This window comes from Haliotis rufescens, unplaced genomic scaffold, assembly GCF_023055435.1.
Source record: "Haliotis rufescens isolate VD_foot unplaced genomic scaffold, xgHalRufe1.0.p SCAF_23, whole genome shotgun sequence".
Lineage (NCBI taxonomy): Eukaryota > Metazoa > Mollusca > Gastropoda > Lepetellida > Haliotidae > Haliotis > Haliotis rufescens.
The window spans coordinates 12,745,867-12,772,457 of NW_025963924.1; the positions used below are offsets into that span (position 1 = coordinate 12,745,867).

The 26,591-nt window shown below is 38.4% G+C and overlaps 1 protein-coding gene across 1 annotated transcript; it reads right to left on the reverse strand.

Moving 5' to 3' along the window:
- Positions 1-17,020: 17,020 nt before the first annotated feature.
- Positions 17,021-25,918, reverse strand: LOC124133097. Its single transcript, XM_046497343.2, has 3 exons — positions 25,612-25,918; positions 18,953-19,132; positions 17,021-17,735 (listed from the first exon to the last, which is right to left on the reverse strand). The coding sequence occupies exons 1-3, from the start codon at positions 25,808-25,810 to the stop codon at positions 17,701-17,703; spliced, it is 414 nt and encodes a 137-aa protein (XP_046353299.2). The 5' UTR covers positions 25,811-25,918; the 3' UTR covers positions 17,021-17,700.
- Positions 25,919-26,591: the final 673 nt, after the last annotated feature.

Consider the following 26,591-nt stretch of genomic DNA (forward strand, 5'->3'; position numbering starts at 1 on the left):
GTTCCAATGGTTAACAACTAGCCTTCTGTCTTTCATACTTGTGAAAGTTTCGGACTTTCGGAATAATTATGCTGTCGTGACATACAATTTTAACTCAACTTCCGTCACAAACAAAGCATCAAAACCAGATCAGATCAAGCGTGGAATTGCAGCTTCATTTGTATTGTGGTTATCTAAGAAGATGATGTTTACAGTGAGGAAATTTCAAAAGTGAAATAAAAGTCAAGATGTAAAATATCGCGGAAACCCATATAGATGCCTTCAACAATATTCTAATTTTCATGAGAGGCATTTAGATTCAATAACAAGAAAAAAGGTTTTCCTTCTTTGTTTCTCTGAATCTGTTTTGCTGAAACTCAGCATCGATGTTTGTCTCCATAAATGATATAATCGACAAACTAAATACACTACTGCCCATAAGTTCATTCCCCTTGCACGACTGGGCAACGCGTGCACCGCGTTGGTCACTCGTGTGGAACCCACCCGCCACGTTCATGTATGCTCAATTTCTTGAATATTTCAATAATCTGTTACATGTTACAGCGTTCGTTACTTTGCTTATGTTGTATGTAATTTACATATACTTGGAGTTATATGTATCATGTATCAATCCATCCGATCAATCTAATGATCCTTGTGAATGTATACTGTGTCACAAGCGGCTGGTCTCCCTTGTTAAGAAGAATCTAGCAAGAAATCCCAATACTATTTAAATTTGACAAATATATAAGCAACAAGCAAAGAACATCGACATGAACTACCAAGCAGAGTGAGGTTCCATACACTTTAGCATTAAGGAAGTGAAAACAGGAACATAATCACGTATGCCACACATACTACAGTAATGGGCTGTTAATATAGTAGTTAATATCATATGTAGTGGGCTTCACACATTGTGCCCATGTGGGGAATTGAACCAGGGTCTTCGGCGTGACCACTAGGCTATGTCACCGACCCTCACATCAGGGGCACGGGTGCCCCAGTCGTCTAAGGCGCCGCAGTTCGTTGTCCAGAAGTTGCTTCTCTTGGGTATGCCAGAAACAACTATGATGGGTTCGAATTCCCGTTCGTCCCGATTATGTTTCTAGGTTTGTCAGCACCATACCCGTACGATTTTGACTATATCATCAACATGCCTTTATAAATCACTGTCAAATAGTGATTCCAACGGGTGTTCATGAAAAAGTGAGCGTATCGCGCCTAACCGGTAGCACCGTCACAAGCACATGCAAAGTCAAGTCAATAGTTCTACTGAAAAGACACAGGAACTCATGGTACAATACAATAAAGGGAATTGCATCGGACATTTTTTTTGTCTCTGATGCGTCAACTTTTGAAATGCCCTCCATATAGTGAATAAGCAGAGGTTAGTTATGATTATGGAAATAATGGTATTACTTTAATTTGCATAGGTCGGTTTTCAATGATATCGGCTGACAGTGGTTGCAAGCTCTAATCTTTAACATTGGCATACATATACGTTTAGGCAGCATGAGGTATCTTTAAAAAATAAGTGTTATCTTATAATATTAACCTTTTGAACTAGGGGTGACATTATATTCCAGCTATGTGGCGGTCTGTAAAAGATCGAGTATGGACCTGACAATTCAGTGAATGACATCATGAGCATCGACCACGCAATTTGGACACGATGACACATCAACCAAGTTATGTGTTATGTATGTTAGTCCGCTGTTGTTAAGTAGTTTGCGACATGATATAACATGCATTATTGTAATCACCATACAAGGTCTCCATTTACATAAATTTCATTATATTCAGTGAGGTTTTAATTGAGTGGCTGGCATGTTTTTTTTAGTCAGAACTGAATGTCTTTTGACATCTGCATAGAAATTCGACCGCCGGTTGATAATTACACTGCCATGTTTGACACAGTCAATAGTGTCAATTGCTCGGAGACAAATTGGACATATATATTTCGAGCTTTTCTTAATAGCTCAAACATCACCTTTTATACGTGTTTATCTGTGCATAACGGAGGTATATGAAATGTCAATAACTTGTTAACAAGGTTGTGTTTGACTTCTTGGCGCGTGGTTGAATTCCACTGAGAGTTTAAATTTTCTAAAACTGACTGATCATCAAATCCCGCTGCACAATATACAAGAGAAAAGTATGATACCACAGCAAGACATACGAAACCTACTGCCCCTGACGGAAGCGTCGGGCATCATGTGCACCAGGGGACCGGCGGAGCAAAAAGCATCGTTTTCTGTCAACTGCACGCTTGACAAATTCGACGTTTTTCCTGACACAAATTGGTCAATTTTAATAAATTGTCAGTCGTTATTCCGACCATTGCCCATGGCCGAAAATACCCGTCATTCTCGCGCTTGCAGTGGCTGGTTACTGTGAATTGATTATGTTTCAAGATTACGTCAAGATTAGCTTTCAATGACAATAATTCTAAGATAGGTATAAGTATCTACTATGTCAATAATATTATTTCCGAGGTAATTTTCATATTCTGTTTGATGCTGGCCCGGAGCTAAATAATAATATTTTAGTTTTGTCAATCTGAACTTCGATTTTCCAGTTCGATTAGTGCTCATTAAATACTAGTATATGCAACTCGTGAACTTTCTATCGTATCTAACCAGGCTTTCACTCGGTCAGATACCATAGAAAGTCCACCCGCTTCATAAAATTGGTATCTTACGCGAATGAGTGTAGCATTCTCTATAGATTCTATTCGTCATGAGGGCCTGAGACTTTAGAACTTCTCCAAGACGAAATCTGTATGTGGAGGCTGATGAACGTCACATTACATTATCTTTACAGTGCATTCTAAATTACTGTCTTCTAATTCCAATCCAGCGTATGACTGGTTTTAATCCCCTTCATGAAGAACCTTACAATAAAATAGCATCCATTATTCAACCTCTTGGAATAAGAGTACAAGCTCATACATCTGCTGCTAAAATACATCTTGATATTATAGCGCCACTGCGCTTTTGACTTCTCCACCATGGCAGTAATGAAAACCAGAGGTGAATCTATCCTTAAAAAACAAACAAAAACATATCAACTTATTTATCGACAAGAATATAATCAATTACGACACACATATGATGCTTACAAATCTATATTTACAGATGGATCCAAGGATGGTGACGCAATTGCCAGATCCACCATCATTGGAACCAGGACGATATCATCAAGATTACCAGATAACTGTTCATTTTTACGACCAAGTCAAAGATAATTTTCACAGCACTAGCACGTAAACAATCAAAACAGAAACAATTTATTACATTTTCAGACTCTCTGCCCTGTCTTCAGGCACCTATTTATCAGTCTTGCAAACATCCAATTTTAATCGAAATTATTGAATAATTCTGATCTTGCTACTTGCCAATACGACATCATCTTGGTTACCAAACCATGTTGGAATCATTGGTAACACAATGGCTGATGACTTTGCTAAAGCAGAACTCAACAAATATGTGACACCACTTCTAATTCCATACAGTGATTATAAACCTGTAATCAGATGTTATATCAGATATCTAATGCAACTGAAGTGGCATACCCAGGTGGGTATCAATAAATAACATCAAATTAAACCAAGCATCGGTTGCACCTACTTAGGTTGTCAATCCAGATTTGAAGAGGTCGTAAAAGCGTCGATGTCGTATAGGCCATAGCAGATATACTTATGACTATGTTTTGAAAGGTTAGGATCCTCAATTTTGTATCGCTTGTATCCCATATTCTGCATCCCAAAAAGGGATTAGTCCTCATTTGATTATTATTCTTTTCTTAAAGGAAAAAAAATTGTTTAAAAAAACTGTTTATGAAAATAAATTAATGAAGTTTTGATTTTGTTGTATTAAATGGAGGAATGGCGTAAATCCTGCTGGGGCCCATGCATGTAGCCAAGGTTCTATTAATCCTCATTGTCCAAAGTATAGCGATCTTCCATCAGTTGCTGGCGATCTTTAGCCGTTTATTTAATATTTTTGTTTGTTTAGTAATATCTTTTTTTGGTAACATACTAGTTTTAAATATATATCTGTGATAAGTCAAGCTATTTTACTGTCCTTTGTCGGCAGGTTTTATATAGTCTGAACTGATGTTTTCATAATGTTTAAATTGTTTTAGTCACGATATGACTGAATAATGCTGTTGTGATTATAAATCGTAACTCACTCACTCACACACTTTCCAAACAGATTAGACTTGTTCCTACGTTCTCTGAACGTGATGTTAAGAAGTTTTTCTCACATTTTGAAAAGGTGGCTTTCAGTTTGAAATGGCTTCAATATCAGTGTACCTTGTTGGTGCAAAATGTGTTAATCGTCTCGAGGCAAGGGAGTTAACTAACTATAAAAGTCGAGTTTCCACCCTTGCCGAAGTAGTAGGCTGGTATTTTGGCTGAACTGACGAGTCAATGCAAAGTCCAATCAAAATCGCGTAACGAACGCCATGGATTTCAACGTGCAGATTTCGGCAGACTGCAGCATTTGCAAAGCATGTGTACCGCCAACTTGGCGTCGACAGATATTTAACTTTTTCATGTTTTTAATCAAGGTGCTCAAGTGAGCAGGGTAAGACCCGTTATATTACAATATAGATCTTGATTTTGGATCAGATCGACTGACTGGGCGCCGCCATTTCGTTTGAAGCAAATTTATGTAATATGAGAGATACCTCATAATAGCCAATGGTGGTGCTACGATCAAGCCTGGAAATTCCAGCCGGCAGTTCGGCAAGGGTGGAAACTGGACTTGTTAACGCCTTGGCTCGGGGATATGAGTGTGTTTAGAGGAAGAGCTGAAAGTGTATTCTGCCTTACTTATTGAAAGGAGTTCTGATTAACAGGTTGTAAAAGCTGAAGTTTTGAAGACTGATGAATTGGTTCTTGAAGCTTTCATGAAGGTCTGCTAAGAAAAGGGATGGTTCTACTTTTATTGAGTTTGCAAAGGTGACGGAAACTCTGTTTGGTAGGTGGTTCACTTCAAAGGAAGTCAATGGTGATTTTAATAGTTTGTAGCACTTGGTTTTGCTGGAGGAAAACAGTGTGGAAATGATCAATAAGTCAGCGATGAGCTGCATGTAGGCGATTTCAAGTTGACTGACCCGAAACTCGTACGACAGTAGCCTGATGAAAAGTTCCTACTGACTAGCGAGGATGTATTAAATAAAGCGTTCACGCCAATTTCACTCTCATCCCCTTTTCTACTCTGGCAGCCTTTACACGTCCATTTTCCAGCCCTGGTGCAGTTTCTGATTCTAGTTTTAATGCATCCTTATACTCGAGGATTGGTGGCTTAATATTGTTGTACGAACCTCTACTGAACTAGGCATAAACCACCATGAGGGTCATGGCTTGATATTGTTGCCAGTGCATGCTACCGTTCTCGCGAACCTTTCCAACAATTATGGATTTTTTATAACGTTTTCGCAACTGTCAGTAGGTTTACTCGACTTAGCCAGTTTGCGAAAAAACACATGGATAACAGTTCTTGCACAAGGCGAAATTCCAATATATACAAAATATACAATTTTGTATATATGGTATATCCAAAAATATACAATTTTGTATATTTGGTATTTCCAAAAATAAACAATTTGTATATATGGATTGATTTTACCTCTGCTTTATTCAGTTTCTTTACATTGCAGACATTAATGCTCACAATATTTGGTTGCTATTGAATATATTACTAAGAATACCGGACAGTATTATTGTATGTGACAAGTGTATACTATTGGCATTATGACAACTCCATTTGGAGTGTTATGAAATAATTTGTATTTATTTATGTTGACAGCATTTTACGTAATAAAGAAATAGAACACTTGAGCAGACAGTTATATCAATAATATATCTAATAAGTGCGTCATCTGTTTACAAATAAGAAGATCTATACATAAAAGTCGTTCAGAGTAGTTTCAAACAATGACGGTAAAAATAATATATCATGAATATCGGCAAATATGAATATATACAATTTAATATATATGTTTCTGTTATGTCATGGTATGGTGATTCTAAATCTAAAATGTTGCTTGATATTGTTTTGACAAACAGTTGTATGCACTGTCCAATGTGATACTCCTTCGTAAGTATATAAAAAAGGATGTTCGTTTAGTCAATTGACATATTAGTGGGATTAGTGTGACAGGATAACTAAGTTTGTCATCTGGTATAATGCACTTCCTCGATTAGCATAATTAGAACAGAGTTTGTAAATAGTTATATGCGGACTCCAGTTAGCTAAGGCAGCCAGCATCAGTGGAGAGTGTGAGCAGCTCGAGAAGAGGCGAGCAACTCAATGTGATTTATGAACTTGTGGAATTTTAATAAATAAACGAACGCCTGTCACAAAAATGCAGTTGAACATAGAACACACAGAATCGCAGATTTTTCTATCGTACATTTGAGGGTGAACGTGAACGAAGCCGTGCTGGGTGCCTTACATCGATTTTACTTCAGAACACACAGTGAGCTCAGGTAAGTGTATTAATGATGATATTTTCATTCATTCGTGCAATAGATATGGCAATCATGAGCGCTGACTCTGTATGTGTTTGCAATAGAACATTTGGAAGAAATAAAAAAAATGACTTACAAGTCTAGTACACAACAAAGCCATTAAGTGAATATCAAATAAATTGATTCACAATGTGACAACCTCTCATCCAAAATTTGTTTAATGCAACAGGTTTAAAGCATTCAGAATTGTACAATCATTATTATAAAATACAGCATGTTTATATATATGTGTCGCTACCTCTCTCATGTTAAATAGTATGATTACATAAATGTATAAAAATGTTTTAATATAATTTGATAATACTATTAGTTTTACATTATAAGTAACATTATGGACCCTAGCATGTCGAGCCAAGAAACAATTGTATATATTATTCACCTTGGAATGTCTGTTTACTGTGTTTGCGGCGGGGTCCAGGCAATTCCCTAAGTGGACAATTCCAACTACTACTGTGTAAAATATTAATGCCGATTTGGAAAAAATTACCAAAAGGATGAAAGCAAGTAAAGTATAATCCAAAGAAAACAGAAACTATTCAATTTCACGTTAAAGTCAATCTAAATGCAATACCTAACCGTAAAATGAAAAGATTTTTTATCAATGACTTTTGGTTAAATGTTTCAGTCAGATTGTTAATAGCATTCTGATATTGTCGATTAGTTAAAAAGATTGTGGGTATATGTGTAGGTAATTCTCTCACGCTGATGGCAGAAAGTCACTCAACCAGTTCACGTATTCTGTCACTTTCAGTGTTGATTATGTTGATATATTGATCTTCTCCATACACTTTACTTCATGCATGTATGTTTTGTTGTTTTTGAGCAAGAGTGATTTCCAACTCTGGTAAAGTTTCTTTTGGACGTCAGTTTATTTAATCATACACAATATATCTCATTTAAAATCTTGAAGCTGCCAATGAAAGCATGAACTCATTTACTGTGCAAATATAAGAGTTCATTTTGTATAAGTATAAATATGAAGTTATCATTTTTTAACTTCAAAAACTACGATGTGCCCACTGATACCGTCATTATGTTGACGGTCTGATTGTTAACAACCATGAGTTGCAATATGTTATTTGAAATCATTGCTTTGTATAACATCGGGTCATGGATGCTGTTCACTTTCATTGGTACTGGATTCTTCTTTGCGCAATAACCAGAGTATCTCATTGATTGATTATTTGTTTTAGATTTAAGCAAGTTTTGTGCCTTGTGGAATTGTAGATGAAGAAACAAACAAACAAAAAATTCGCATTGACATAAGTAAAGAAAATATCAATTAAATCTGAATACGTCAATGTGTCAATTTCTTTTCCTAAAAAGTACAGGTATTAGTATTCATATTCCACTTGTTAATAATTTGTATTTGTAACATTTTTTTTATTTTCTTGCATCGGTTGTACAATACATTTACAGTCGTAGTCTGTTGACTTTGCAAACGATATTAGGCTGAGCCCCCAGACATTTTTTAAACATTGCATATTTAGCAATTTCGTGCCGTTTGGACAATATTCATACCAACAAATGTAACAAGTCAGTGGCAAAAGTAAATAAGTCAAATATGGCGGATGCAGTAAAATTTCAAAGTTAAATCAGTACTTTCAAAAAATTTGGAATAGCTTCAGCGCACCCGCCAGGTCTGGGAGCAATACTGCTACAAACGTGCAATGTCTGACTCTTTTCCCATGTTGAAGCATATTGAGAAAAGCTTACCTTGTACTTACTTACCTTTTGTAAAACATAAGACATTATTTGCAACATATATCCCCGTGTTATGAGTTTTCGGATGCTGAATAAACATTCATGGTGTTTTCATATGAACAACTGTAAAACATCTCATTGACTTATAAAAGACAACGTTATCATAAAAACAAGCCATCATCGGAATACTTCTGTGTGATGCCACACCCCTCGTTATAGTGCAAGTATTCGTGATAGAAAATGTATGATGTCCAAAAACTTAAGATCAGACAATAATAGTATTGTGTTATGAATAATAATAAATGCATGTTTGATGCTGAAAGCTCTGATCGCAAAACAGGACAATCCGCGACGGTTGTCCGGAAACACGATATTTTTCGGAGTATTTTCTTTTAAATCTTTGATTATATTTTTACGCGGAAGATGATTTTTCCAAGGACTACTGTTTTAAAAAACGCGATTTTCCGCGTTTCCGCGGATATTTCACATCATTTCAATGTATACCGTTCAATTCAACCGTACAAACCAAATTCAACACTTTTAAGTAATAATGATTAGCTTTCATCCTCTGTGCAATCTGTTGGCTAATCTGCTATGCGCACGAGAGCATGTTACAAATCACATCGCGGCATCCCGTACAAACCAATCCAAGCTCAGCACAAATCGATTTCAACACTTTCAGGTGATTATGATAAAGAAGTCACCGCCAATGCAATCACCTCCGACTGCTAATCCGCACTGTATATTTGACAATAAAGTCTACCCAAATACCAGACGCCTCAATCGTTTACCCGTTAATATCATTGCAGGTAGAGTATGTACTCCCGCTAACAGTGTGGAGTACTAATTAAACATCCCAATAATGTTACACGCCACTATATCAGTTTTATTTGTAACTTGCTAATAATATTGATCGGCATTTTGCACATACAAAACAATTATAGAACAATACCCAGCAGTTACCCCCCTTTATCAACATTAACAAAGAAACACAGTGCTCAACTTAAAATACTTCATTTTCCACATATACAATGATTATACACGAATACATTACAATTATCTCCCTTTACTAATATATACAAAGAAAAACAATTTTGGATACATCATTCATACAAAATTGTATATTTTTTGTATATGTCATAAATACAAACTTGTATATTTTGTATATCTCATCATTCCAAAGTTGTATATGCTTTGGATATACCATCTTTCCAAAGCATATACAAGCTTGTATATGTGGATTTTTTTTGCAGTGTTGTACTCATATTGGTGAAACTAATATATGTGATGATGATTATTAGTTGTTGATGTATATTCCGTAATGAGGCCCCCGGCCCATTATACAAGTATATGCTCACACACATATATATTTGACTGAGAGCGCCAAAATGTTTTCCTTATACAATAGCGTACAGTATTACTACTTAGGATAATTAATGACATCTCTGAAATATCTGTTGCATTTCTTAAGTGCTAAGAAAAAAATCCCTAGACTGTTAAGTAAAGGCGGATTCGAGCTTTAGAATATCATTTTAAGTTTTTGGAAGGACACGATAATACTTTGGCAAAATGCTGTCTCTTAAATCTGCACAGAATGGACATTGGAGGCAGAAATGGTATTGTGATCCTACAATTAGGACTATGCAAAATGGACATAATTTCTGTTAATATTGTATTGTCGACCTATTTCTATCATTAAATTATGACTACAGCATCTAAATTTAGCTAATGCTTTAAGATATATCATATTGTGAATGCAAAAAACATAATCCTCCAAACCATATTCTATTTTACAATGTCTGTAAGTCTAACTTTGGAGAAGCTGTGTTGCTATGACGTGCATATTGGTTTTTCACGGTCTGTATGACAGACCAGTCAGGTAGGGTTACCGGGTAGTGCTGCGTGTATATGTGAAAACAAGGTTATTGAAATGAAGAAGTAACTGATGAATGTTACATATGATTGCGTTTAAGTGTTTATTGCAAAGTAATAATAATAATTGAATGTCTTTATGCTTGTTGTCAGTATTCCCATTCAAATACATGATCTTTATAACAGCAGAATTGTTGTAATCTAAATTTCTTCTCTTGATGTCGACAGTTTACAGGTTATATGAGAAAATGACGTCAGACCGGTAACATCCGTTCATATAACATCTAAAATCAATTTATTACTCCCTACTTATAGATCGCCAGCCAAACACATGTTGTGTCAAACGCAGTAACGGAGTTGCTACAATCCCAGTTTGTTGTCATTTCAAGCCCACAAGGAACTCCAATTTTGTGCTTTTCTTTGTTTCATCAGTATGACTATATTTGCTATATATTTCCACTTGAACATGAGAACATCCAGACTATCACAGTATGTCACTGTATTGTTTGTTGATTCCGATCACAGTAATTCCCTTGTTAGTTGATTTTATCTCACCAGGACTGACTGTCCAAGTGAGCTTTCCTTCTTTCAGTCGTTGTCATTATCATCCACATATCGTTATTTAGGCACCAGCACATTTCAAATAAGCGTAGAAACACAGTACCAAAACCAATTTTGGGTTATGTTGATTATTATAGAAAAAGCCATATCTGAAATTGCGTTTTGGAATCTTTTCAGACACCTCAAGGTCTAGGATTGTGACACGTTGATACACTTAAATAAACCAATAATATCATTTGAAACAAGCGTAGCAGTACAGTAACAAAAACAACTTGGGTTATTTTGAATATTATAGAAAAAACAATTTCTGAAAATGCGTTTTGGAATCTTTTCAGACACCTCAAGGTCTTGGATTGGGAACCAAAACCAAAAGATAATATCATTTGAAACAAGCGTAGCAGCAAAGTACCAAAAACAATTTGGTTTATTTTGATTATTATAGAAAAGGCAGTTTCTAAAATTGCGTTTTGGAATCTTTTCAGACACCTCAAGGTCTAGGATTGTGAAACATTGATACACTTCAAATGAATTCGAAATGAATTCCGTCCTTACCTGGAGGACATAACAGAGAAAAATGAAAAACGTATCGACTCAGTGCCAAAACTGACAGTACATATATAGCATATATTAGTTAGCAATAAAATTACTTCAGCACCTATTCTTCAATTTGATTTAAGGTTTCGGCTAATTCACCAATGTTGAATAACATTCAAATGTCACACGTGCAAGGACAAGACCTATCGCGTTGTTTGTGTCGGCCGATTTGACCTGGTGTCCACGTAGCACAACGCGCTGTCACTGTACCTAACTAAGGTATTTCTTAATTGTTAACACGAACATAACACAATGTTGCATCAACAATATAGACATAATATTTTGATTAAACAAATATTCTCTCATCCTATTTTCATGTTGTCAATCCATATTTTTAACCTCGATCTTAACATCTAATAATGTTTTCAGATTGCACAGTATGTTTAATTGGGCGTTCAACAGAACTCGACATTTGGAAACCTGGGGCACATTCAGCGTTTCCTTTTTGAAGTACATTAGAAATAAAAGTGACATAATCCATATCATAAGAAATCTCTGCCAAAAGCAGAGTCGATTGTACGATTTCGACTATATCCTGAGCATGGGTTTATGAATCACTATCAAGTAACAAGGTAAACGGAATAACTCAAAGTTCATGTCGCGGTCTATCGATCAAGGTGAAAGTCGGGGGTGGATTAATTCACATGGGAATGTTTGATTAAAGTGTACTTGCTGACAAGAGTGAGGTTTAATATTCATACACATTAACGTATTCTCTTGTTTTACCGGCACTTAAAAAAACATGTTCATGTACACTACTGCCTAGAAGTTCACGTTTCACGTCACGTGTTCGACACCCCGTTCGCCACTCAGGCGCAACGCGTGACACACTCATTGGTTCGATGCTAAAATTCATCGGTTCGATGCTAAAAAGGTGCGATTTTAGGGTGTGTAAGAAACAGATTACTGCACTCGTGCCTGTCGTTGTTACAAAGCGTATCTAACTCGCTTTCGCTCGTTAGATACGTTTTGAAACAACTCCTTGTAAGATCAATGGTATCTGACAGACACTCGTGTAGTAATCTCTATGTCATTGAACTTTTACAATACTACTGCGATATAATGATACCTGTCTTTTCTATCTCTTTCATAATATTGTAACCAGTGGCAATTTCCCAGATGGATTGTGCAAGTATTAGTATTATTACCCACACTTTCCGATGTGTGTCGGTCAATATCCCTACAGTTTTGGTGGTGGCACCTCTGAGCAAGTGTGTTTAAATGTCTTATACCCCACTTCATACGAGTGAATACAATGTACAATGTATGTTTGTTGCACAAATACATCGTTATGAAAATCACAAATTGCTTAAAGCGTCCATAAAAGTGTATTCAAGTGGTTAAAATTTAGAGCTATTACCAGCTTTAAAATTCTGCAAGCACGTGTGCAACGTGTCTGCCCTAAGGGCCGAAAAACAGATAGGTTATCCTCAGAGGATGAGTTTAAGTCCAACTCATTTTGTAACTGTGAAATGCTTGATCTTATATGTTCGAGAGATATGACCTCAACTCAACACCCAGTTGTCTCATGTTGGCCGTGTCAGAAAAGTTTATGTCGTCGTTCCGGAAGTGGGGTAAAAGGTTCTGTTAATGACTCGAGACTTCTCCAAAGCGTCGGAGTGTCCAGTGTCGGAGATGACTGCACACATCATCGCACTACCACCACCAAATCTGTCCTCTTCCTGTATGCAGTTATTTGCATAACGTTCCCTGTGACGCCTGTACACTCGACGGCGACGCATAAAACGTAACTCGTTACTAAACCAAACTTGTCTCCATCGCAGTTGTGGCCACTCTCTGTGACATTGACACCATTGACGTCGCTGCCGATGATGCAGGTCCGTCAAAATGAGACCTGAAACTGGTTGTCTAGCGCGAATACCTTCAGAGCGTAAACGCTTGCTCACTGTTTGGGCTGATATCTTACGCAATCCTGGTATTGCCATAGTTGTAGAGAGTTGGGCTGAAGATGATTCTCCTGTTCGCAGTCGGCCAATGGCGTTGTTACGTTTGTCTTCCATCAGTCGTGGCCCGTTTTCGCTGTTCACTTGAGGTAGGATTGTGATGCATGGCATACAAATGAAAACCCAACAATTTTATAGCACAAGAGTGAGTGAGTGCGTGAGTATGGTTTTACGCCGCTTCTAGCAATATTCCAGCAATATCACGGCGGGGGACACCAGAAATGGGCTTCACACATTGTACCCATGTCGGGAATCGAACCCGGGTCTTCGGCGTGACGAGCGAACGCTTTAACCACAAGGCTACCCGACCGCCCCTTATAGCACAAGAAGTGATGTTGCTCGTGCATGTCATGTTGGTGTTTTTCGGCGTCAGGGTCTCACGTGTTTGTGTTTGTTATGTGATTGTCCATCTTTTCACCAAATTTCTGCAGTGCCTCTCATTTTATCCAAAAATAATCAATCAGTTTATGCAGAAATGGCCAATTCATTTTTGGTATTAATTTTGTATGGATGTCTGCATCATTTTAATACGTTTGCGTTTCTCTTTTTGTATGTTATGTTTACAGGCCACCGTCACATGAGCATTGCTCTGCGTCGCCAGGCAATACATACTTACCTTTTATGTATTTTGTGTAAATGGCGGGTTCTACTGTTATAAGGTTATAAAGGCGTAACAAAATCGGAGTCCCAAATCAATAGAGAGATGAGCACTCTGGCACGAAGGCTTCTGTATTTATCCGATTACGACACACATGAGTTCATGGTCAGATCTAACGTTTAACGTATGAAAATGAGGTATAGTGACATGTGACAAAAACAGGCCAGGCCCGAACACTATAAAATGATACCTTCAACATTAGCAGAGGAGAGCGTGGTTTGCAATCGATCGAGTCGAATCCCGATCGTTCTAACTTTTCCCCAGTTAGTGACGGGTCTGGCCGGTCTGATCCTGTCCTGTATTGATAGATGGGCTGAGAGTAAGTAAAACTAGGTGAGTATAAAGCTGGAGTTGCGTTTCTTTATTATGCAGATATAAATGCTGATAGAGACAATTTGGAGTAAGCGTCGTTAGACCAATTACTCCTTGACGGAGCCAAGCCACTGCGGACAAGGCGAATTGCAAAGTCATGGCGTAATTGACCATGATCCCCAGGAACGGCAATACTTTCAGTAACTGTAGAAGGGTTGCACTTGACGCCCGAAAGCAGTTACGACACTACCGATAAGGCAGGACATGCTTCCCCTTTCCGCGAGCGCTTGGTGTTATCACTGATTTTTACTGGCCATTCACATATTTTTTACTGCTATTTCGGCCTTTACGCCAAATTGAATCTGTTTCGGCGGATAATCAAGACTAGTTAATCCTTTGCATTGTCATTTTATATTTTCTTGAACTAGGTGTTTCTACTGGTGGACTGAAGTCCCCAGATTTCATCATAAGCTCAGTAACCATTATCTGAGTAAACAAGAAAATACATGTTAGGGACGAGACATTTAGTTAACCTCGTACTGTTTGGCAAAACGAATATATTTCTCAAACGCATTTCTTTACGGATTGCGTTGACATTTCATATTTGAAGAAACTGAGTAACTAAAATGAGTAACATGAGGAGAATGGCTCTGGAGACAGGAGATTGACTTTTGAAATCCGATCATGTTTTTGCGTGCAGTGTCCTTGTTGATCACTGTTGGTAAAATCGCCATCAACAACTGTATGTTATATACCGTAGATATGTGTAAGGTGGGTTTGGCTGTTAATATATACTAACGGACAAATATATCCGTGCTTCATGTAAAGTTCAATATAAATGCATATATTTTGAAATTAAATAATGCATCCCCTCGACTTGTGTTTGTTTGAAGCATAATACTAACACATGTGTTTTTGTAATGTGAACTCCACGCAATGACTGTACATCCGCTTGCACTTCGTTACGTTATGACAGGACAGGTACCTATGTCAACACTAACTACTCTATAAAAATCTGACACAAACCAATTGGTCTATCAACAGGAATATGCCTCATTAAGGTCAAAATATGACTCTCGTCGCACTATTTTTACCGATTGTTCCAAGGATGGTGGCAAAGTATCAAGTGCCATCGCATTGGATCTAACACTGTGTCTTCGAGAATCCGAGGTAATAGTTCTATTTTTACAGCTGAGGTCAATTATATTCTTATAGAATTGGACTACATTCAAAACCAACCATCTTAACAGTTCATCATCTGTTCTGATTCCTTGTAGATCCGGGTTAGAATAGGTCTTTAGCAACCCATGCTTGCCGAAAAAGGCTCGCTGACTTGGTTGATGCATGTCATCGATCCCAATTGGTCCAATTGTCTGGTCCAGACTCGATAAATTTACAGACCGCCGCCATATAGCTGGACTATTGCTGAGTGCGGCGTTGAACAACAAACCAACCAATCTGATTCCTTGTCATGAATTCAGACAATACATAATTGTTCTTCAAATCATCCGTTGATACTTGATATTTTTGAATTGAATAATGTTCCCGCCACTGCCCAATACGGCATCGTCTATTGTTGGTCATGTTGGAATCACTGGTGACACTATGGCTGCTACTGGTGCAAAGGCGGCACTCAACAAATCAGTAACACCACTTCTTTCACCATACAGTGATTACAAGCGAATAATTAGATGCTACATCAACGATCTAAGTGGAACACCCAAGTAGGTATAAACAAACTTCATAGTATAAAACCAACCCTAGGTTATACCTACTAGGATTGCCATTCGAGACATGACGAAGTTGTTTTTCGACGAGGTCGTATTGGCCACAGTCACTATACCCACTATTATTCCTTGAAAAGTGAGGATCCTCCGTTTTGTGTCCCTTGTGATGAGAGAATCACAGTGAAGCATGTTTTGCTTGACTGTGTTGATTTTCCTCTCACAAGGGATAACTATTATCATTCGGCAAATAGAAGTATTTGATCATTTTTTGATTGTTTTAGAATAATGGGATATTAATGTCAACAGAGATTAATGAAGGCGGTGCCACTTAGGGGGTTAAAGTACTACTACCCTACTTAGTAGGGCAAAATTATTGTCCCCCTGACAATGATACGTGAGTCCATCTACATTGAAGTATTGCATATCAACTAGTGTTTTAATTCCTTGATTGTGCTTTGATTTTTAAATATTGGTTAACATTGCGTACAACCGTGGGACAAGGTGATGGCATAAATCCAGCTGGGAATCATGCAGGGAGCAAAAGCACGGTACGTTCCCATGATCCCCAGTTAGGAGTTCTAGCATTGTTGCCAGTGGTCTATAGCCTGTTTTTTCTTTCTATTAACTAATTGACTGAAAAGTTTTTTGTTTTAATATTACTCAGGTTTGTGTTATACCTAAACTATGATATCTACCTTACTGTTTTACTGTCCTTTGTCGACAGGAATTTTATAATTATAAACTTGTTCTCATCTCGATGTGGCTGCAACATTGCCGATGCGATATAAAATTATAACTCACTCACTCTGACGTCAAATATATTAATGCTCACATTCCAGGAAAACTTGCAATATTTAGGTAAAATATTTGTGAGAGTTGGGAAGAGATTTTTCGAGCAAAGAATTGAAGAATGTCTGTATATGACAGAGGTTATCATTCGAGTCTGTTTGGGAATGGTTAATATCATGTATTATGAATAAATATTGCATTGAGGAAGTCTTGACGAGATAAAAAGATGGTGTTAATTCTCTTCCCATATTTATTCAAGAAAAAAACGACTTGTGGTCGTTGTTTATCGTACAGTCAAACACTACTGGGAGAGAGAATAAACGATGAGGGACGCATGGCAAATTTCATTTTGCAATGTTCATTACTATTTCAAACCAAAATGGTGAGCTTGAAGCGTGATTATTAAACTCAAGGTTGCTTGTTTGTGTATTCAGAAATGTGTATTCCGCTTCTCAAACTCTATACCTCGGGCAGCAGGGTAGGCAACATGATTTCATTGTTATACATGTACAACCAGGTAACGCCATATGAAATTCTAATACAAGTAACTGTTGGTCGTCTTTGGGACAAAAATGAATCATTAACAGAAATTATGTAAACGCTTTTTTCAGAAAGCAAGGAAACATATGTATATTCACTATTTATACCGCTAGGTGATGCTTTGTCAAGTGATAGAAACACGCAAGCCAATAGTTGATATCGTATGGTGGTGGTGCTGAGTACTCTTCTTGTGTTCTCCGTTCTAAGTTTTCTTTTGAACTTGGAAATTCCGAGTAATGCCAGTATTCTGACATTTGAGGAATTTCAAATGTCTCTTTGACAGATGTAGTATTTTTCCAATGTCCGCGGCCTGTCATTCCACAGGAATTCTTTGTGGTCTCGCTTGGCGAAAATGTAATGTCTGTCCGAGCCATTATGCGGTGCTCCTGGACCCGAGGCAAAGTAGGTCATAGGTCGGCCATCATGGAATACCCATTGTCCCTCATTTGCCGCATCTCAACCATCGAAATAGTAGCTACTGGCCACAGTTGCTGAAAGTTTCAAACAGGCACTTTGAGTATTGAAAAGTGTGAAGCAATAATTACAATATATGAATTTGAGTGAAATTGGCAAAAGCATCGATGATAAAACAATAGCGCGACCCCTCTTGATAACCAACATTATGAAACTAATGATCAAAATATCGTTCGTCGTTTTGCGTCTGTTGAACATTATATGTTTAACTAAATGATGTGTAGAATAATACATTCCTTAGGTCCACATACGCACCTATTTTTGTTTTGTTTTCAATATAAATGTCCTGACTTTTCTTTAAATTGGAATATACAATTGTGTAGAAAGCACAAGAGAACTCACTTCTAACAACATTGCAAAACTAGGTCATGGACTCAACAGTTGTTCATTTTATGGAACAAGCTTCTGGAAACCTTGTCCCATTCAAGTTTTGTCACAATTGTCTTGTTCATATGGCCCATGACGTTTATGACAAGACTGATTTGTATTATAAGAAAAAGGCAGAGTTGTTGCCTCTCGAAATATAATTTGTATATATATTTTTTCAAACCCCATCTATCGAATGAGGGTGATCAATAGATGACGTTCTGTTCAAACTTCATAAAGTTTGTGTATCGTGGAGGTCACGTCACACTCAATAATAAATACATTTCCCATCATTATAGCAAAACGAGAATAACATCTGTATCTATACAACCATAAAAACACATTAAAATGTTGGACCCACGACACCAACTAAGCAGCTTGTGTTAACTACAAGGGAATTGGACCCGTGAAAATCCGGGGTAGAATAGGTCTTCAGCAACCCATGCTTGCCGTAAAAGGCGACTGTACATGGTGGATCGATGCTCATGATATGAATCACTGGATTGTCTGGTCCAGACTATTATTCACAGACCGCCGTCACATAGATGGAATATTGCCGAGTGCGGCGTTAAATAACAAACCAAAAAACAATTGTGTGGATCGATGTTCATGATGTCAATCACTAGATTGTCTGGTCAAGACTCGATTATTTACAGACAGCCGTCATTTAGCTGGAATATTTCTGAGTGCGGCATTAAACAACAAGCAAGCAAACAAACAAACAAGGGAAATGATTCTGGGACATTCAAAGTGTACTTTTACCATCCCCGTCAGGTCTAGTACGGTGTTCTTGCATTAATTCAGTCACTTTGGCAGTATGAATATGATTTTTACAGTGGTTAATAGATATGAAGGCATCTATTCGAACCTGATGACGAGGTGATCTGTTTCACCACGTGGTTCTGCTTGTCCGCACTGTCAATAGCAACAAAGTGTTCTCCTCTTGACATACAGTCAGCAAGACCATCGTCGTACGGGAGATTGTCGGGATAAAGCTTGTAGCAGAAGTTGAGGATTCGGTTGTGGATGTAGCCAGATGGACAAGCGCCTGAGACAGAAAAGAATACTTGTCATGTATATGTAAAGAAAATGAACGAGAGGACAGATACATACAACCATGCACACTTTTTGTGAGTGAGTCAGTTAAGATTTAACGTCACATCGGCAGTATTTCAGCCATATCGTGACGAGAAGTACATTCATGATACACATATTTAGACTAAGTAAAACGCTGTCAACGATGGACAGTACAATAACTAGAATATCACAGATTCGATTTAAAACTAGTTGAGAATAAATAAAAGTCATAAGTATTAGTGAACAACACAATATAAAAATCGGCAAGATATCGTCAGTAACTAAAGGGAGATCATCATTCTTCGGACCATGGGGGCGTACAGTGCCTTTGAGTATGGACCCTGGCAGGATTTATATCATCCCTTCAGTCACTGGCGATATTTTTTCAGTTAAGCCTTACAAGTAAACTGGGCGGCAAAAGAAAGTATAGGTCGAGTTCCATGATCGATAAAAAAATAACAAGAAGAGGTCTTGTTGTGAATTATAATATAATCGAGGGAGGGGTAATACATGATTGATCAACCACAGTTTGAATGAAATTGTGCAATCACAGGTAATGTAAGCTCAAGGGAAACAATGGTGGGGTAAGACATTTCATTTCAAAAGTTGTCTGAAATGTCACCAAAACATTGTCAGACACACTACAAGTTCATTGTCGACACAGTTGCCTTCAATAGCGTGTATGACCTCCAGCTGCCTCAATGCATGCTGTGATACGCCGCCTCATCGATGACGTCAGTCTTCTGATGATGTGGACTGGAATCCACTCGTCTCTCAGGTCCTGCTGCAATTCTTATCTGTTGACGGGAGGCTGATGGCGTGCTCTAATCTCTCTGTCAAGATGGTCCTACAGATGTTCAATAGGATTCATATCGGGTGAGTGGGCAGGCCAGGGCAAAACGTCAACGTTCTGCTGGTTTAGAAAGTTCCGAGTCAGTCTTGCAGTATGGTACCTGGCATTGTCGTGTTGAAACAATGTCCACTGCTGTTGGTTTTGTAAGAACGGAAGCACAACTGGCTGCAACACTTGGTCTCTGTACTGCACAGCGTTCAGGTTTCCCTGTATTATCACCAAATCAGTCTTCTGATCTCCACAAATACCGCCCCACACCATGACACCTCCCCAGCCGAATGGATGGACCTCTCAAACACGAAATGGGGTAGTGTTTAGACACATAACAAGGGGAAGTTTCCAACAATGACTTCTGTATCTAAAACGATGGTTTAAACACATATCTACATCCCGGTACAGGTACCTACTCTGCCTTGGATTTATCAGTTACAGATTCTGATGTATTAAACGAATTTGAATGGTCAGTCCATTAAGACCCCTATGGCAGTGATCATTTTCCAACCATAAACCTGTCTTACCTTCAGATGTTCCTCCTTCAACAAGATGGAACTTTATTAAGGCCAACTAGCCTTTATTTAAATTACTTGCATCCAATAAATTAAAACCTGATCTGTTTCTTGACGCTTCTGACCCTGTACAATTAGTTTCTAATGAATTGAACAACATCGCTGATGACTGTATTCCTAAGTCCTCTACAAATCGATACATCCGTAAACCATGGTTTAACAATGACTGCAAACAAGCTAGGAAGGCACGGAAAAAGGCTGAGCACTATCTCTGTAGCCATCCCATGGTCTATAATTTTAAAATCTTAATGCTAAAGCCAGGCGTACGTTTAAACAAAATAAACGCCAATCTTGGCAACATTATGTTTCCAAACTTAATTCACGAACGCCTGTGTCCAAGGTATGGAACATGATACATACAATTAAAGGTTAGGGTTCAAAATCTAGCATCCACCATCTTAAGAATGGGGATGAACTATAACCTAATAAATCAGATATTGCAAATAAACTAGGTGAAACGTTAGCAAAACATTCTTCTTCCTCAATTATGTCACTTTATTCCAAAAAAAGCAAGAAAAGAAAACTATTAATTTTAAATCAGATAATGGGGAAGATTATAGTGAAATATCTTCGACCCATGAGCTTCATACTGCTCTTGGACAAGCACATGCTACTGCTACAGGAACTGATGATATACACTATCAACTCCTGAAGCACTTACCAGAACCGTGTTTAGAAACCCTTTTGTTAAGTTTTGATGATATATGGAGATCAGGTAAGTTTCCTTCTTCTTGGCGTAATGCCATACTTGTACCCATACCGAAACCTGGACGGGATCATAGTGATCCCTCAAATTATAGACCCATTTCATTGACCAGTTGCATTTGCAAAACCATGGAACGCATGGTCAACAATAGATTAACATGGTAATTGTAATCAAATAATTTAATTACAAATATTCAGTGTGGCTTTCGAAAGAATCGAAGTACCGTTGACCATTTAGTTCAGTTAGAATCATTTGTGAAAAATGCAATAATTCATAACCAGCATACAGTGTCTATCCGTGAAGATTTCGGGGTAGAATATAGGTCTTCAGCCACCCATGCTTGCCGTAAAAGGTGACTATGCTTGTCGTAATAGGCGACTTACGGGGTAGGGGGGTCAGGCTCGCTGACTTGGTTGACGCATGTCATCGATCCCAATTGCGTGGATCGATGCTCATGATATGAATCACTGGATTGTCTGGTCCAGACTCGATAATTTACAGACCGCCGTCATATAGCTGGAATATTGCTGAGTGCGGCGTTAAACAACAATCCAACCAACTACAGTGTCTGTCTTTTTCGATTTAGAATAGCGTATGACACAACATGGAAACACGGGATTTTAAAGGATTTACATGATTTTGGATTGAGAGGCTGTTGGCATCAATTTATATCCAAGTTTTTAACTGACAGACAATTTCAGGTCCGCGTGGGTTCTACCCTGTCTGATCATTATCATCAGGATCAAGGCAGTGATTTGTCTGTCACTTTATTTAGTATAAAAATAAATAGTCTTTTAAAGATTTTAAGTGATTCAGTAGATGGATCACTTTTTGTGAATGATTTTAATTTTTCTTGTCGTGGAAAAAATATGCATACAATAGAGAGGCAGTTACAAATCTGTCTCAATACAATTCATAAATGGTCACTTGAAAACGAATTTAAATTTTCCATATCAAAAACAAACTGTCTACGTACATTTCTGCAGAAAATATAAGCCACATAAGGACCCTGAACTATTTTCATATGGCAATCCCTATGAAAGTTGTGAAAGAGGCCAAGTATAACTCGTAAATTTGAGAATTGTTTAGTGTTCTTGACACAACTGTGGAATTAGAAACTGGCAGAGTTTGTTTTTGACTAGCTTTGTACAAACTTCTTGCAATCAGGGTAGGATACTTTTCTTTTCCACGAAGTGGAAGGGGGATATAGGAATGGGTGCCGTCCGTCACATTTCGTTTCCGGAGCAGATCTTGAAAACCGTACCATATTTCTTTAGCAAACTTGGCACATAGATAGGTCTCGTGGTGAACTGGTGCCTTTTGATAGTTTGTGGGTTTTTTTAAATAATATTTTTCGAGTTTTCATTGCAACGACTTTGGCTTAAACTGAAAATAGCGGTAGTCCTCGTTTCTAGAGCAGATCTTGAAAACCGTACAATATTTCTTCACCAAACTTGGCACATAGATAGGTCTAGTGGTGAACTGGTGCCTTTTGATAATTTGGGATTTTTAAAGAAATATTTTTCGAGTTTCCATGGGAACGACTTTGACTTAGACTGAATATGGCGGTAGTCCTCGTTTCCAGAGCAGATCTTGAAAACCGTACTTATTCCTTCACCAAACTTGGCACATAATGTCATCTCGCAGTTTTAAATACATTTCCTTTCTTGTTGGTAAGTTCTGCATTGCTTGTGTGTACATGTATGTTCCTCCAAATGTGTCATGGACACGGTTGTTGCATTCACTGACTAACTTCATGCAGAAACACAACTCATTACAAATACAACAGTGTAACTGATCTTAAACCTACTCAACTGTATAAACACTGCCTCCAATCCTGTATATATTCTTGTCAACCATACTCTGTACTTCACTTGCTTGATAACCTACACCGAACCTACACCGAAACCATCGCTCCTAATTGTAAAAAAGAAGTTGTTCGTCCATATGTCTCATCCTTACTCATTACAAATACAGTTACATATTCTATCATAAACTGCAGATGGCAAAACAATACCAGTAATAACTTATTTTAATGCTGCAATTAGGCCATTTACATAAAGGCCCAGTGAACATAGTTCACAGGAGCTAATGCATTGCACACAACCGGACATGTCATATTGGCGGGGGATGTGAGTATTTCATGCTTGTTTTTAATTACTTTGTGTTCTGTTTGAAAAACAGGACACTTCTGAGGAGGACAGTTTACATACATGTACTTTGGTTTGCGAGTGCAGTCATAGCTGTCATCAGTTTGTCTTTGTACATGATTGAGAGCCATGTAAAAAAAACTGTGGCATGTGTAACAACTGAGAGAATTCGGAAAAAAATATTTCCACTCCGATGTTAATTTCCTGTTATTGCTTTTGGAGGAATGTGAACATTTGAGAAATTTTAAAGTCAACAAGGTAAGTAATTTGACCAATAACCCCAAAATGTAAGTAACACATCAAATTGTGAAAATGAAATATAATGCACAGCGCTTGGCATGACCAGCTGATTGATCGAACCGAGTCCATTCTACCACCTGTCAAGGTGAAGTCAGGGTCAAAGTGGTGTATTGGTCAAAGGAACGCTATTCCTGGAACCAGTGACCTCAACCACCAGACTCCCGTCCTCTACCGACACAGGGGCGCAACACACGGCAAACAAGTTGCCAAATTCGGTTGCTTCTAAATAACAGCAATGGGGTGCTGGAGACACATACTACCCCGGGTCCCCAAGGGGCGGTAAAAAGAAAATAAAGACAGTGAGTTTATGCTATGTTAATATTATTTACTATCTGCCAATTAAACGCAGTGGTGTAAGTCTGAACAATTTAGAATCATAATCAGGGCGCATTTGGGAATCAAATCCACATTAACAGGATTCCGGCCCGCTGAAGGGACGCAACTTGCATTATGCATTGCGGCGCTCAAGTCAACTGGGCCCTGTGAAAAATCATCATTCCAGGTTGGAACCTCTAATGTCCTGTAATATGTGAGGTAGGAACATGCCTTGTGCAAGGTCAATAATTCTTGTCCCAGTTTATTCATGATGATACCAGAGCACCAGGTGCTGAGATCGTATCCCGCTAGTGACCGGGTTGTTAATCATCCTTTGGACCAACAGGTTTACAGGTTTTACAGTGTTGCCACTCCCCCTAGTGTTCAGTTCATTCACCCTGTGCACTCATAAGAACCCACTCGTCCGATGGACCTATGAAGATCCGAGGTAGAATATAGGTCTACCCATGCTTGCCGTAAAAGGTGACTATGCTTGTCGTAAAAGGCGACTAACGGGATCGGGTGGTCAGGCTCGCTGACGTGGTTGATGCATGTCATCGATCCCAATTGCGTGGATCGATGCTAATGATATAAATCACTGAATTGTCTGGTCCAGACTCGATTTTTTACAGACCGCCGTCATATAGCTGGAATATTGCTGAGTGCGGAGTTAAACAACCAACCAACCAGCCAGCCAACCAACCGAGGTAGAATATGTCTTCAGCAGCCTATGCTTATTGTAAGAGGCGACTAAGGGGATCGGGTGGGCAGGTTCGCTGACTTGGTTGATGCATGTCATCGTATCCCAATTGCGTGGATCGATGCTCATGATGTCAATAACTGGATTGTCTGGTCCAGACTCGATTATTTACAGACAGCCGTCATATATAGCTGGAATATTGCTGCGTGCGGCGTTAAACAACAAACAAACAGCCATCCGATGGTAGATGAACAGATGGTGGAAACACGAATTCTTACAATCACCCGACAAACAAGTGTCAAAACTTGAGTTGTCACCCTGGGGAAGTAATTTAGTTCAAATGTGCCTCTGTTCAACCAGCAGGGAATGGGTACCTGATATGTCAGGTGGATGTAAAAAAACTCGAGCGTAGTGTGGTCATACCACGATGGCAGACATAACACAAGGCGTTTAATATGATGATAGTAATGATATCAAGTGCTCAGAGATGATTACATCAGCTTTTCGACCCGTGAAGATCCGGGGTAGAATAGGTCTTTAGCAACCCAGGCTTGCCGTAACGGGCTCCTAAGGGGATCGGGTGGTCAGGCTCGCTGACTTGGTTGATGCATGTCATCGATCCCAATTGCGTGGATTGATGCTCATGATGTGTATCACTGGATTGTCTGGTACAGACTCGATTATTTACAGACCGCCGTCATATAGCTGGAACATTGCTGAGTGCGGCGTTAAACAACAAACAAACAAGCAAAAGATAATAAAGCATTCGAATAGACATTGATGACTGGTAACAAACGAATCTTTACGCAATAATCGACATACTTTCTTAGCATTCTATGAATAATGATGTCAAACCTCACCTGTTGTTAAGCTGTAGTACTCGGTGCCTGTCTCTTCTTCTCCATCCTCAGGCGACATGAACAACACGTCATGGAACTGACACCGTCGGTGTTGACGTCTATGAAATACGGACACACAAGCTTCGTTCTGGAGACACAGAAGTACACACCATTTACCACTGTGAATATCTGAAACTTCAAATATGACGCTTGTTGACATGAGCACGTTATCAAAATCGTTCCATTTATATCAAAGTCCCATCTTTAACAACGCAGTGGCATAGCTCACTAAAAAAATGAAAATTAGTTTCCGAAACATTGCGTCCGTCTTAGCTGGTCGCTCGACAAGGTGTGGTGATTGAATAGAGGTGCTGAATTATATTGAGTGACTGTTCTGGTAATGACGAAATGTCAACATGTGACCGCATCAATTGTTGATCTGTTGCCATGGGTCCGTCTTCAGTGAAGTCACGTGACAATCATGATTATAAATGATCGGATTCGGTCGCAGCTTAGCTTGTTATCCCTGTATATGCAAATAAACGAATGCAGGTATCGTGTAGGGCTATATATTGAAACTAAATCACGGCTGCGATACATGTGGTTGCAGGAATAGCAACCCTGTCCTGTTTGTGCTTAAGTGACTGCCATAATGCTTCTGACATGCCCTAGTAGGTCACACAGACACTATAATCGCAGCATTTGAGTAGATTGATCATGATGTATCTGCTAGCGGAATACATACACACGACACAATTTTACTGAGTCATAAGGTTAGAATCTTAAGAGATTAAGATAATTTGCTTCGTATTTAATTGCTACCTTCAGCAAAATGGCATCCCCAAAATGAAATAAATGCACGTTAGGGGCGTGGATTAACAGATCTACTGATTGACGAATTATTGTTTCAGAATACCATTCGTGTTTACATCATACGTGTCTTCTCCCAAACTGGGGGTGATGTAATTAAACCTGACGTGCCTATCAATGTCAAGTTTCTG

What these genes read in the sequence shown, in the direction of transcription:
- LOC124133097 (XM_046497343.2), bottom strand. Translation starts at nt 25,810, where the DNA reads ATGTCAACAAGCGTCATATTTGAAGTTTCAGATATTCACAGTGGTAAA. An exon ending in GTACTACAGCTTAACAACAG is followed by an intron (nt 19,133 to 25,611) that starts GTGAGGTTTGAC and finishes TTTCTGTCTCAG; the next exon opens with GCGCTTGTCCATCTGGCTAC. An exon ending in ACAGATCACCTCGTCATCAG is followed by an intron (nt 17,736 to 18,952) that starts GTTCGAATAGAT and finishes TGAAACTTTCAG; the next exon opens with CAACTGTGGCCAGTAGCTAC.